Source organism: Apis laboriosa, unplaced genomic scaffold (assembly GCF_014066325.1).
Source record: "Apis laboriosa isolate Shangri-la unplaced genomic scaffold, ASM1406632v1 scaffold16_cov148, whole genome shotgun sequence".
Classification (NCBI taxonomy): domain Eukaryota; kingdom Metazoa; phylum Arthropoda; class Insecta; order Hymenoptera; family Apidae; genus Apis; species Apis laboriosa.
In genome coordinates this window covers 4,317,314-4,330,928 of record NW_025222129.1, presented here as the reverse complement: position 1 = coordinate 4,330,928, position 13,615 = coordinate 4,317,314, and the positions used below count along the sequence as shown (strand labels likewise).

The 13,615-nt window shown below is 32.9% G+C and overlaps 2 protein-coding genes across 2 annotated transcripts; both read left to right on the top strand.

Annotated features, from left to right (window-relative positions):
- Nucleotides 1–873: 873 nt before the first annotated feature.
- Nucleotides 874–8,012, top strand: LOC122711095 (multiple inositol polyphosphate phosphatase 1-like). Its single transcript, XM_043929529.1, has 9 exons — nt 874–1,378; nt 3,889–4,069; nt 4,290–4,421; nt 4,998–5,194; nt 5,278–5,388; nt 5,812–5,956; nt 6,071–6,281; nt 6,424–6,636; nt 7,015–8,012. Exons 2-9 carry the CDS (start codon nt 3,910–3,912, stop codon nt 7,253–7,255), a joined length of 1,410 nt encoding a protein of 469 aa, XP_043785464.1. The 5' UTR covers nt 874–1,378; nt 3,889–3,909; the 3' UTR covers nt 7,256–8,012.
- Nucleotides 8,013–10,133: 2,121 nt separating this feature from the next.
- On the top strand, nt 10,134–12,125 carry LOC122711249 (the record flags this gene model as incomplete). The annotated part of the gene is made up of 2 exons (XM_043929821.1): nt 10,134–10,269; nt 10,351–12,125. Coding segments are annotated over exons 1-2 (1,899 nt in total), but the record flags the coding sequence as incomplete, so codon positions are not given.
- Nucleotides 12,126–13,615: the final 1,490 nt, after the last annotated feature.

The window sequence follows — 13,615 nt, the reverse complement described above, 5'->3', positions numbered from 1 at the left end:
TTTATATTTCTAATTATTATCCTATCATATGTCACTTTATCTTAATCAATTTCGAGATAAATATTCTTCGTAGTATAATATTATTTTTTCTTCGATTCTCGTGATTATTACGTAGTTTTAGCAGCGTACGAAATAGACTGTACATATTGGAAGCATCGAAGCTTGACGACCTTATGTCAGTGACACCTGAACTACCGTGACCAATGCTGTTCACAATAGGTGTGTATATACTTAAACGTTGCAATGGATGATACTGTAATATTCAAAATATTCTCTTAAAAGAAAAACAAAAATTAAAAACTTTGAAAATCCATCATTTTGAAAGAAAAAAAAAGAAATTATAATTTCAATTTCAAAAATCCATCGCGACGAAATAATTGCAAAATCAATCGAGACAATATTCCTTCAAAAATTCCTTTTTCTTTAAAACAAAGAAATAATAAACTAACGAGAAACGAAGCTCAAAATTTAAATTTCTATTTCCCGAAACAAAATCAAAGAAATTTTTAATTTTTTTGACGGATTTAATTTACGGATCCGCTTAAGAATTAAATTCCATGAATATCCTTCTTTTTTCGCTTTTTTCGTGCCAATCCCTTAAAAGAACTCGTAATAATGGTAGATGCGTTTCGAACGAAGTTTGGACGGTCATGTTTTCCTTACCTTATATTATCGATCGCGCGTGCTCAAAGTGACGAACCTTTACGATTTTATAGAACACACGAAACACCAAGTTGAATCGGGGAAGTATCAAAGGCTACGTACACTAATCGTATACTGTACACTGAAACTATACGACTTTTACAGTACAAGCTAGGAGCAACGAGGCTCGACGACCTTACGCCAGTGGCACATGAGCTGCCGCCACGAGAGGTGGTATCGCGATCTCTTTCACGATTTCTATTCATATTTGAAAAGGAGTAAGTGATACAGTGATATAATCGTGTTAGCGGGAATCGAATATAACAAAAAGAGAAGAATTGATCGAGGTTCGAAGAAGTTGCTCGAGTTCGATCTACAGTTTGAATTATTAAAAGATAAAATGAATGAAAATTAATCGGGATAGTTGGAAATTTTTTTATCACGCGAGTTACATTAAGAAGGGGGTCCTCGAATTCTCGTGACTCGTACGCGTTAATCGGAAGGAAGCACGTAATGAAAAGGGAACGATCGTAAGATTCGACTTCGGAGGATCGATCGCGTCGAGGTGTTTGTAAAACATTCGTAGGATACGATTTGCTTGGATTCGAACAAAGAGATTATTACGATCGGGGAAAAGTGAATATTACTGTCGCCCGCACTCTCTCTTTCCAACTTTTTCCAGGGATTTAATGCGCCGAAACAGGGCGTGAAGTTTGGCTTCGAAGACTCGCTCTAGGTAATTTTTTCACTAGAGAATTTTTCTCTCATACTTGATGATACTTTTATTCGATGCAACAATATTTTTTTAATAATTTTTAATTTAAATTTTAATTGCGTCCTTTTTGAAATTTTTTATCGTGGAAATTATTCTTACCTCTCCTTCCTTGCGTTTCAAAGAATTATTTCAAATTTTTAATAATTTTATGCTCATTTTTTTTTTTTTTTGCCTTTTTTAACATTTATGAAACAATATGACGAGAGATAAGGTTTTAATTGAAATAAAGGTAGGTCGTGAGAACAGTACTGGAATGAAATTCATTTCGTTCAATTTTCAATGGAATGCTTATCTAGCAGGAATTTCATTTAAATAAATAAACTCGTCTCTGAATGATTAAATAGTTAAAGAATAATGGGAATTACCAACCGTGACATTTACGTTCTACTTTTGCTCGCAATTAACAAATACGATTTATTCAACAACAGTCTGTTTTATTATGTCTTCTGCTATGATTCATATTGGACAGATCGGGCAAGGAGATGACGATGCAATTAACTTCGCAATAAAGTACCAGATGTCTCTTTGTCTGAAAAATTTATTTCTCTTATTTTGTTATTTCCTATCATTATGCAGTGTTACATAAATATTCCATTACAGTATTAACTCGTTTAAAGATTGGAAAAAAATTTTAATAGCAGGTACATTATTAGGTTTATATAAATGTAATGACCGTGAACGCGGATATTTATTTAAATTTAATTTTTATATATATATATATAGCTACAGAAATTGAAATAAAGATCCAAGTATTCACTCTTCAAATATTATAAAATATATTTTGTTTGGATATTTTATACCTTTAAATTTTCCAATGTAACTTTTCTTATTTTTAGATCATCCTTTGTGTTCCTTTCAAATAATCAAATATAATAAAACCTGATTATATATGAGAATAGATTTATACAAATATATATTCTTGTGAAAATTGGGATTATATTCTTTTTCGTGTGTCACTTAAGATGAGGTATTTAAAAATCTGATCTCGAAATTTTTTTTGAAAAGAAATTATTGTTCGAAATATAGGAAAGAAATAAGATTAACGTAATAGCCAAAGTATTCCGGAAGAATCAGCTCTCGGTACCAGGCATACACGACGCTTTCGCACTCGCGGACATAAGGCATTAACTATAAGTAGGCCAAGTAGACGTATTAGCCTCAAAGAAGGCTTTGCTAATCTAACCACTACCAATTGCGTTATCGTCAACCTTACTTGCTCATTCTTGAATTGCTCTTTTTTAACAGGCATCCCGCCTTCATGAGGTTCTTAATGATTCCTAAAAAAAATTTTATTCCACTGATTTCAATTTAATTCGTTTCTTAATTATCGCGAAAATATAATTAAATCCAATTAGAATAATTCGAGTAATTTAAACGTTATCCTAAAAATTTTTTTTTTTTCGTTATATTTCATCTTTTATTATTTTTCTTATAGAAGTACGATTCATCTTATCGCGTCTTCTATTTAACATGCGATCGAAATGGCCACGCGAAATGGCTATTCAAGAAAAATCAGCGCGGGAAGAATTAATATCTCTGGTCTGGAAAATTAGAAATTAGAAAGATCTCGGATCCAAAAGCGGAACAAAAATGTTTTATATGGTCAAAAGCAAAAATAGTAAACGCGCGAGGCGAGGGACTAGAACTTCTGAGAAAACCTGTTTATTGCGTCCTCTCTCCCGTAATTATGCAATATTACGCGTGAGATGCGTGAACACATCTTAACTTCCACATTCACGTGCACAGTTTATCCTTAACCTTGGCGCCAGAAATATTCCGATCAGTTATTCTCATATCTCTGCAACATTTGATTCTCTTGTGGAGAAAGATCGAAATGAAATTTTCGAATTCGATTACGAATAATAGAAATTAAAGATATTTTAATTTTTAACGCAATTTCAAAGAGATATTTATAATACTTTGAAACAGGTTTGAAATTTTAACAATCGTTAAAATTGCGGATAAATAATTGAATTTTCGATGTTGCTTATGTACAATGAATTTATATAAAAGGTTATATAAAAAAATGAAGGATACGGTTACATAAGATCTATTTTACATATAGTTGGCTGTTAATAATTTATAAAGTCGGTAGTAAAGTAACATGTGACATCAGCACAGGAAAATGTAGGTTTATTGCATGCTGTACCACAATGAAACAAAACCGTTTTATGAGTTCTTAGAGTTGAGGAGCGAGTTCGATCCTCCCAGTTGTCTTTCTTTGCAACGTATATTTATATATTAAAATTTCTAATATTAAATATTTCGATATAACTGTCAAAGTAGATATTAATAATAATAATAATAATAATTGGAAAGAAATACACAAAGTATCATAGATTTTCCGTACAAATTTTGTTAATAGTCAACTATATTTTACACAAATTTTTTTGATGAATTTTTCGCGGAAAAATCTGTGACGGTTTATAATATTGAAATATTTAAGGATACGTTTTAATCTTGATTCGCAGATTCAACGGTGAAACTTCAAAATGAATGCATACGCGCTATTCTTGACTTTGTTAATTAGTCATGTTTATGCGCGTGATGTTGATTTCTGTTTTAAGGAAGAGAATGATCCGTATTTATACATGGGCACTAAAACTGCCTACCATTTTGTCTATTACAAAGATCGGCTTCAAAGCGTGCCTAGTAAGTAGAATGATAAATTAAAATTATTCTCAACACTGGATGTAATTTCTGGCAAAATTAATTTAAATTTTCATTCAGACAGGGAAATTTTGAAATTTATATTTCGAGACAATGATATTTTATCGATCTTCTTTAAATTTTTTCACAAAAATAATTAAAATATGTCTTTATGGGATAAATGTCATGCAAGTAAATTGAAAAAATTTTAAATATTTCGTAGATTGCCAAGCAAAGCAAATTTGGATGCTCGTTACACATGGTACACGATGCCCATCAAAGTCAGAAATCATCGAAATGGTGAAATTAAAAGATTTCCAAAATCAAATAATTAACAATCACGAATTACGAAACAGTGAGTATAATTTTCTGTTTTTTTTTTTAATGAAAAACAAGAACGATCTTTGAAAAAGTAGATATATATAAAAGATGAAAAATGGTCCAGAGAGGTACACAATTTTTAATATTTATCCGCGGCCGTGTATTTTATTATTCATTGAAAAAGTTTCGAGAAAAAGTTAATGTTCCCATTAAATCAAATGCAAGTATAAAGTTGCACGCAAATTCAGGTCATTGACATTTTTTCGTATCGATCTTCACCATACGTCGTTTTACGTGTTAATCAATAACCACATTTCCAACAGTTAACCCTAGATTTATCGAGTTCACGCATGAATTAACCCCCTTTGAATTGGAACATGTCTAATCTCGAATCATTAATCTTTCGAAAGTACTAGAAATGGATCGAAACTTGATTTACTCGATATTCAAAACTACATTGTAAAATTTTTTAAATTCTTGAAATTCTTGAAACTTTTGACTTCGAAAAGACTGAATTTTTAATTTTTCGAAAATTGTTTCGAACGAGAAGAGAATCCTTGGGCCGTGCAATTTTTTAATAATCCTCATTTTTCCATTTTCTTTCCCACAGATGGACACATGTGCAACAAAGATTTAGAAAATTTGAAAAAATGGAAGCAGAACGATTATCTCATGATCCAACGAGCGAAAGTTCTGGCACCGCAGGGTGTAGAGGATATGAGGTTGCTCGCGAGACGATTGCAAAGCACTTTTCCCCATCTTCTGCAATCGAACAATAACGAGAACATTACTGAGCAAGATTACGTGGTACGTGGTAATAAACGTATCATGTGCTACGAGGAAAAAACTAACGATTTATCGATTTTATTAATTCGATTGATTTATTCCAGTTTAAAGAATCCGATGCGTATACAAGTTCGGGCGCGTTTATGGAGGGATTGTTCAAGGTTAAAGACGCCATAGACGTGGAAAAAGTTCCAGATAATGACACTTTACTCACGGTACGTTTTTTTATTACATTAAACGTGTAATACATTTATATTAATTAAATAAAAATGAATTACATTCCTATTTTCGTCCATGGAATCATCTAATCAATTGTGTTGTTGTCATTGGAATAATTTTAGAAATTTATATATAATAACGTAAATAATGAATTTTAAAAATATTTTTTAAAACGTATTTTTAAAGATAATTATGAATCAAAAAATATTATTTAATTTCATTCTTTGAAAAGTGAGAATAAAATTGCGAACAAATGAAATTATGTATGTATCTCCAATTACGTACTACAAGCTCAAGGAAAACTCAAGAAATCAAGAAAATATGCATTAACTGTTTAATTAATGGAACAATTGAATAATATTGAATTTTACAATATCAAAATTTAATTTAGAAAATGATATATATTTCGCTCTTAATAGATGTACAAAACGTGCGATTCGTGGGACAACGAATACAACAACGCTTCCTACGAGGAGGTAATCGCCTTCGAGGAGAGCGAAGATTTCGAAAATCTCGTGAAAAACGTGAGCCGACGCCTCGGATTTTTCACTGACATTCCCAAAGGTTAGAATTAAATAGAGACAACGTATTTCAGAATTTCAGAAATTTCTCGTTTCGAACTGTTTTGTCGAGTGCCATCATTTTCTTTTCTTTTCTTTTTTTTTTTTTATTTTCCAGATTTGATTCTAACGATGTACGATATGTGCCGTTACGAAAAGGCATGGACAGTGACGCAACTCTCTCCTTGGTGTGCCGTTTTCAGCAAAGAGGAACTTCATGTGCTCGAGTATCGCGAGGATCTCTATTATTATTACAAAGCCGGATATGGACGTGAAATCAATGCTCGGCTAGGATGCACGCTTTTGCAAGACATGATGAATCACTTTTGGTAATCTCTTTCTCTCTCTCTCTCTCTCTCTCTCTCTCTCTCTCTCTCTCTCTCTCTCTCTCTCTCCTTAGTTTTTTGATTAAATTTTTAAATGGATGAATAATTATTCTTCGAAAATATTTCAAATTCGAATATGTTTCAGGAAAGTGGAACAGGAGAACGAGTCGAACTTTCAGCCCAAAGGCATATTCTATTTTAGCGATACTATAAGTCTGTTGAATCTTTTGACAACATTGAACATTAATAAAGATGAAATGCAACTGGCGGCTTTTAATTACAAGGAAATGGCGAAACGTCAGTGGAGAACGTCCTTCATATCCTCTTTCGCGGCGAATCTTATCGCTGTATTTTACAAGTAAGAATTTATAATTCTAACGTTAATTTTTTTTTTTTTTTATCACAAACGATAAAAACTTTCGAGAATTCTATTTAATAAGAAATTAATAAGAAGAATGTTTTGTTATCATTTTGCTCTCGCTTTATACACGTATAAAATGATTTAATTGGAAGGAAAATAAAATATTCTTGCATACAAAGGATAGCGAGATAATTAGAACAAAAGAAAAAAAAAATATAATTATTCTCGTTAAAAATTGTTTAAGAAAGAGTGGAGATATATCTATTTGAAGTAATAAAAATATTTGTTAACAAAACAGTTAAGAAAACGGGAGTTAAACGAAATCCTTATACTTGGACCCAAAACTATTTATCTTATTTTTCATTCATTCACTAGATGCGACATTAACAGCCAACCAACAAACCATGTAATGTTTTACCTGGCCGAGAAATCGGTCATGCTCAAAGGATGTAAAGTGGGCCTCTGCGATTGGGAATACATAAAGCAAAAGTTCAATCCTGTTCTCAAACAGTGCGATATGAAAACTTGTTGGAACGAAAACGGTGTCGCCATTTCTCTGCCCAATTTCGTTCTCCTTATCCTTTCATGCTTCTCTTTAATCTTCATCAGGGAATAAAAAGAACGGTATATGTTCTTCTTTATTCGTAATTTAAGAAGAATGAACGCATAATACGTGAATCGCAAGAAAGCGGAGGCATTTGAGAGTAAAACTTACGAAATCATTCCTTGAAAAGTATTTTTTCAAGACACCGTTTTGAGAGTATGTTCAAGAGTGATTCTCTGATTTTATCAAAATTAATTCTCCATACGTTTTACTCTCAAACGTATTTTTTCGATATCCTAACAGGTATCGAATTAACCGTAATTATGGCTTTAAATTTTAATGACGATTGAATAAACATCGAAAATATTGCAAAAATTGCTAAAAAAAAAAAAATCACGCTGCGCTTTCAAATCGTGGAAACGTGTATGTTTAATTAATATTAGTTTTACTTCTCTATACGTAATTTATATACATTTATCGTTGTTTATTATCATCCTCATTTGTTTATACGTCACAAATACGTACTCGAGATAAGTGGAATATTATTTATATTATCATTCCTCCTAATAAATGTCGTGATTTATCGAACAAAAGTAACGATTGCACATAACGATTTATCGTCTTTCGCTTCGAACATTTTTAATTTTTACCAATACTTTTCACCACCTAAGACTACAATATTTCTATGTAATGTACGCTTAATCAACGTATTTATTAAAATTCGAATCTCGATAACGCCTCTTTTTGTACGTTTTATTCGTTCACTTGTAATCGAAACTCATCTACGAATAAATTATGACTAAATAAACGATTAATAATTCTACTTGTATATATATATTTTTTTTTACCTCGTTTATTATTATCGAAAGATTGAATACATTCATTAATGTATAATCAATGTGAAATCAATATTAAACAAATTAAAAGAAAAAAAAATTAAGTTCAAATTTAAAAAGAAGAAAATGAAAAAAGGGAATCGAGAGAGATGTTAAAAATTTAAAATATGAATAATCATTTAAAAAAAAAGAATTATCATATTTCCAATATAGAACTATCGCATCATTAATTATTTTTAACAAGATCATTCAAGTTGCATTATGTCATTTTCTTTTATGCACTTTAAATTTTTTTCACGTATTTCTGACAACCTAGTGCATCGATTATACGAATAAATTTCAGAAAAAGAAGAAGAAAAATAACCGAAAGTACTCGTTATCGACCAAAAGGATCTTCTTCTTTCTTTGAAAGAAGAATACTAATTACAATAGTTCGTCTCTAAATGAAGAATTAAACGATTGGTAATCACATGTGGATTCAAATTACGACGAAGATATTTAAATAATTCAACAATGAATTCGAATGGAACGATATTGATAATATGATATCTTAATTGGAACCTGTTATAAATTATTATACATAATTGAACTCGATATATCTTTGACATCTCTCGAATGACGAGTTTCAATCTATTTTTTTCATATTTACAGAATCAAACAATTTCGAGAAGATAAGATGTTTAATTTTAGCGCTATTGAGCTATTTGAAAGAGGTTAATAAAAGATTACAGTTAATGAAATTATCATAATTAGCGAAGATAATGTAACGTCAAGGATCGTATGTAAGGCGTCGTTTCTAGGCTATGGTCAATAAAATTTACATTTTGCAGCGCGAATTACCGATAAATGGAAGATACTGTCATGGCTAATTGAATATTCCGCCCGCATATTGTCTTCAAGTGAAACCTATTAATGAAAAAATCCTTCTATTCACTTGGAATAATTTTCGTTTAAATACAAAAAAAAAAAAAAAAACGTTTTTCCATTTAGCAATGAAAATTCTTTCAGAATTATCGTAAACAATGATCCTTTTGATCGATTACGAATACTTTCGGTTATTTTTCTTGAAATTTATTCGTATAATCGATGCACTAGGTTGTTAGAAATACGTGAAAAAAATTTAAAGTGCATAAAAAATGACATAATGACATAATGCAATTTGAACAATCTTGTTAAAGATAATTAATGACACGACAGTTCTATATTGGAAATATGACGATCCTTTTTTTTTAGATGATTATTTATATTTTAAATTTTTAACATCTCTCTCGGTTCCCTTTTTTCACTTTCTTCTTTTTAAATTTGAACTTAATTTTTTTTCTTTTAATTTGTTTAATATTGATTTCACGATTATACATTAATGAGATTATATATCGAATTATGTAAGCGATAGTATTAACGACTAACAGTTGAAGGAGAAACATTTTTAATATTTTTATTGCCAGGTCATACAAAAGTATAAGTTTGTATCTACGAGACAATTGCAAGTTAATAGTAGCATGCACGCCAAACGAATTAGATATCATGTATGTAATCAATTTTCTTTTCGTTAAAAGTGATATAAATCTACTTATATTTACTTATTAAACTTCATCGACCTCTATTAAATGTAAGTTTCGCTACGTTGCTTTATTGATTTTAACAATTCTTTTTTTTTTTTAATATCAATAATAGGACGTGTAAATAACGTGGAAACATCGATACTACGATATCCTGTGTGTGTGTGTGTGTGTGTGTATGTGTGTGTGTGTACTTAAACGGATATATGCAAACAAATTTAAACGACGATTGAAAATTATTTTGATTGATAAAAACTAGAGGCTACAATGTTTATTTCTTTTTCTTGAAAAAAAATTATTCAATGCAATAGATTTTAAGATTGCCGATGAAATATTTTCTCGCCATTTATACAAATTAATCAACTCACCTGTAAAAATATTTTTTCTAGGTAGATATGTAAAAGTACTCGATGAATATCAAACTATTAAGGTATGCGCGTGTTTTATGTATATATATATACACGATACGATACCTCATCATTCATGCACTGTGTATATACCATGTTATTATTGCACTTAAGATAAATGAAATTTTCACACGAGGGAATGAAAGCGTGGAAAGGAACGATGCTTTCAGTTGTCGCTTCCTCACAGTGTTTGCTTCTTAACGTTGGTTTTCCCAAGTCTTCCATTTTATTCTTCGAACGATCATTAAAAAAATTTATCTTCAATTCCCACTTCGAGAAATATAGTAAGTACAATATCGTTTTATTTAAATAATAATAATAATAATAATAATAATAATAATAATCACCCATAATAATTCTTTTAGAAATTATTCGATCGAGGAATGTTGCAAAAATGACCATGATTCTACCGTTATACCTGTTAACCCTTCAACAAATGAATTATCCGTACCATTTACCGATCATCGAACGATCCGTCAAAGATCTTCTCGACACGAGCCAATTTTTGAACGTCCTATTCGTCGTTCAAAATTCTCTCGGCCGTGATCCCTTGGACGATCTCCAGTTGATCGACGAGATCTACAAAACCGTGTCACGCACCATACCGACGAATTTCGTTTCCTTCAACGACTCGATCCCGATCGAATTACCGGACATCGACGCGACCGAGTCTACGCTCATCTTATACTCGTACGTGGCGAAAGATTTCCCTGATCGCCGTCGAAGAGAGGACATCGCCCGTTTCATAGAGCACTGCCAGAACCGGTCCAAAGTATTGTTAATAACCAAGCTCGAGGAGATAAACTGCAACTTCGAGGGATTTTTAAAACAGATCTGGTACGACGAGTTGATCGACATGACGGTATTAGAGTTATCCAACAACTCTCGACTATCGATAACCATGAACGTTCATCGATACAACCCTTTCACCAACATGTACGATCGAACGCCGTATACCCCGACTCTCGACTGGTTCCCCAACAAGTTGATCGATCTTCACGGCCACCCGTTTCGCGCTACCATTTTGGAACGCGAAGGCTACATAAATCTGACGGTCGACTCTCGATCCTGCCCTATCTCGTACAAGGGACCCGACGTGAAACTCCTTCACACGCTTGCACGTATCATGAACTTCACGATCGTGATGCTGCCCAACAACGACGCCCTTACGAGCCTGATGGACGGCGATCTGGACATCATAATACCGAAGCTGCCGTTATTCCCCGACCCGCGTTTCGACCTGTTGGACCACACGTTGCCGTTCGAGTACGAGAAGTGGTGCCCAGTCGTACCGATCGCGTATCAAGTGAACACCATCGAGTCACGAGCTTTCGCAGCTATAATCGCGAATATAGTGATCCTTCTCGCGTTCTGGGCAATATCGGCTCTGTTGAGGTTCGAGAAGAGGTTGTGGCAACCGTTGAAGATATTCGGGATCTTGATCGCGACGAGCGTCTCGATGAGGCCGGACAGAACGTTGGAGAGGATCGTGTTCTTCCTGATTGTATTGGCGTCCGTCATGTACTCGGCCAATCTTTACGTCGACTTGACGAGCGTAAGCATGGCGGACACGATGGAGACCGAGTACAAGAGTTACGAAGATCTGGACAAATCCGGATTGACGCCTGTCGTCCTCCACATGATATTCAACGTCACCTTCTTCACCGACGACCAGGCATTCAACTCGTTGAAGAGGAAGGCGATCGCCGACGAGGACATGGAAAATTGCACCGACGTTCTGTCCAGATACAGGAACGTCACCTGTTTCATGGAGTTGAGAGGGATAAACGCGTTGATTTACTCCCAAGCGAAGAGGGATTCGGTTACTATGAAGGTGTGCAGAAATTTGTGCTACGCAAAACCTCACGCGACTTACTTTCTAAGGAAGCACTCGCCGTTCAGGAGTAAATTCGATACGATCATATCGAGGTTGGAGGCGGCAGGTATTCGCAAGAAGTGGCATTACGATTTCGTAGGGAAATTTTTCCCGAAAAAGGCGCGTCCTGTTAATCGAAATTTGTACGAATCGTCGCTCGTCTGGAATCTGGTTTACATAGGGGTGATTGGATTCTTGTCGTCAATCGTGGCGTTTTTTTGCGAAATTCTCGTGTATCACGCGCAGAAAAGAAGGAAAAATGATCGAACGTGAAACTATATATATATATATTAGCGTGTATCGATGTGTTTTCGCGTTTTTTAAAATTAAAAAGTTAATCGATGTATAAAGAAATAGCTTTGTAGGGTTTCTATAGGGACGATCTATCGATTAAAATATTACGTGCAAATATAGTAGGCTGTGATCTTTTTTTTGAAATGATAAATCTACGCTTCGAACAATTTTCGCTGCATCGTTTATCAGATTTATCACGTTTGATATTACAAATTTCATCTATCATCTTCTTCTTATATTTTAAAATAATTTCCAGTTATTCTAATATATTGTTAGAAGCAATTGACAGGCGAAATGTCAGTTGAAATAATTCGATATTGGAGCGAATTGAAATTCTGAAAAGGAACCCGAAGCTTCGCCCCAATCCAATAATAAATTGGAAACCACAAAGCGGAAAGTTTGTCGATTTTCTTCCTTTTTTAATTGGTCCATCGGCTAGAAGCGTTTAAAATAACTTGGAAAGTTATGGAGAAGTGAAAAATTTAAGAATCAAAGGTGGGAAATAAATCGACTCGATTTCGACTCTTTAAGAATGAAAAAAAAATTAGGAAATTCGATTTGAATTTTTCTCGATTCTCACACTTTTCGAATATTCGAATCTTTGTAATGTTCCGTAATATTTTAAACAATCTAATATTAGGAACAATTTAATGATCCTGTTATTCTGTTGTTGTGTCTTCAAATGCCAACCTATTTTCGTTGGTGCGTTAAACGAACTTTAACGATGAAACGGAATAATTTATCGACAAATTAACCGACTAGATTATACACTAGATAATCCCCGGTAACAAGATCCAAATAAAACTACAACTAACCATACCATAAAAGCCGACCATAATAGCGGAGCAAAATGGTCGAACAGTTCAAGATCGATATCCATATTCCTACCTCCTATTAATAATCAACAATGTCTCTCTCTTTCTGTGCAAGTGTTAGAAAAAAAAAAAAAATAAATAAAAAATGCAATAACCGTTCAATAACATTCAAGCCTGATGAAACCTGAACAATTTTCCACGCGCAGAAATTACCTCTCTCTTCCTCCCTTTGTGTCTGTTAACGCGGTTATTCAACACATTGCTCGATAACTTCCCCTGAGACATCCCCTGGAAATACACCAGTCAAGTGTGTAAGTACGCGCAGGTTCGATATTTTTTTTCGTCAAATTTTTCTATATAATAATAAATTCTCATCTATGCACACGATTCTCGTGTCAAGGATTTTATCTTATCTTTCTTATCTTATCTTTTATTTTTCAAAATTTAACTTTTAAATTTAAATTAAATGTCTACATATATGATTCTCTATATATAAATCTCGATTCTAATCGTACGATTGTTTTATTACAAATTACATTTTAATAAAGACGAGATCGTTAATAAGTTTAAAACGATGTCAACAATATTCAAGATTTCTTTCTCGACAATTCAACCGTTTACATTTACAAGATTTCAATTTTCAAA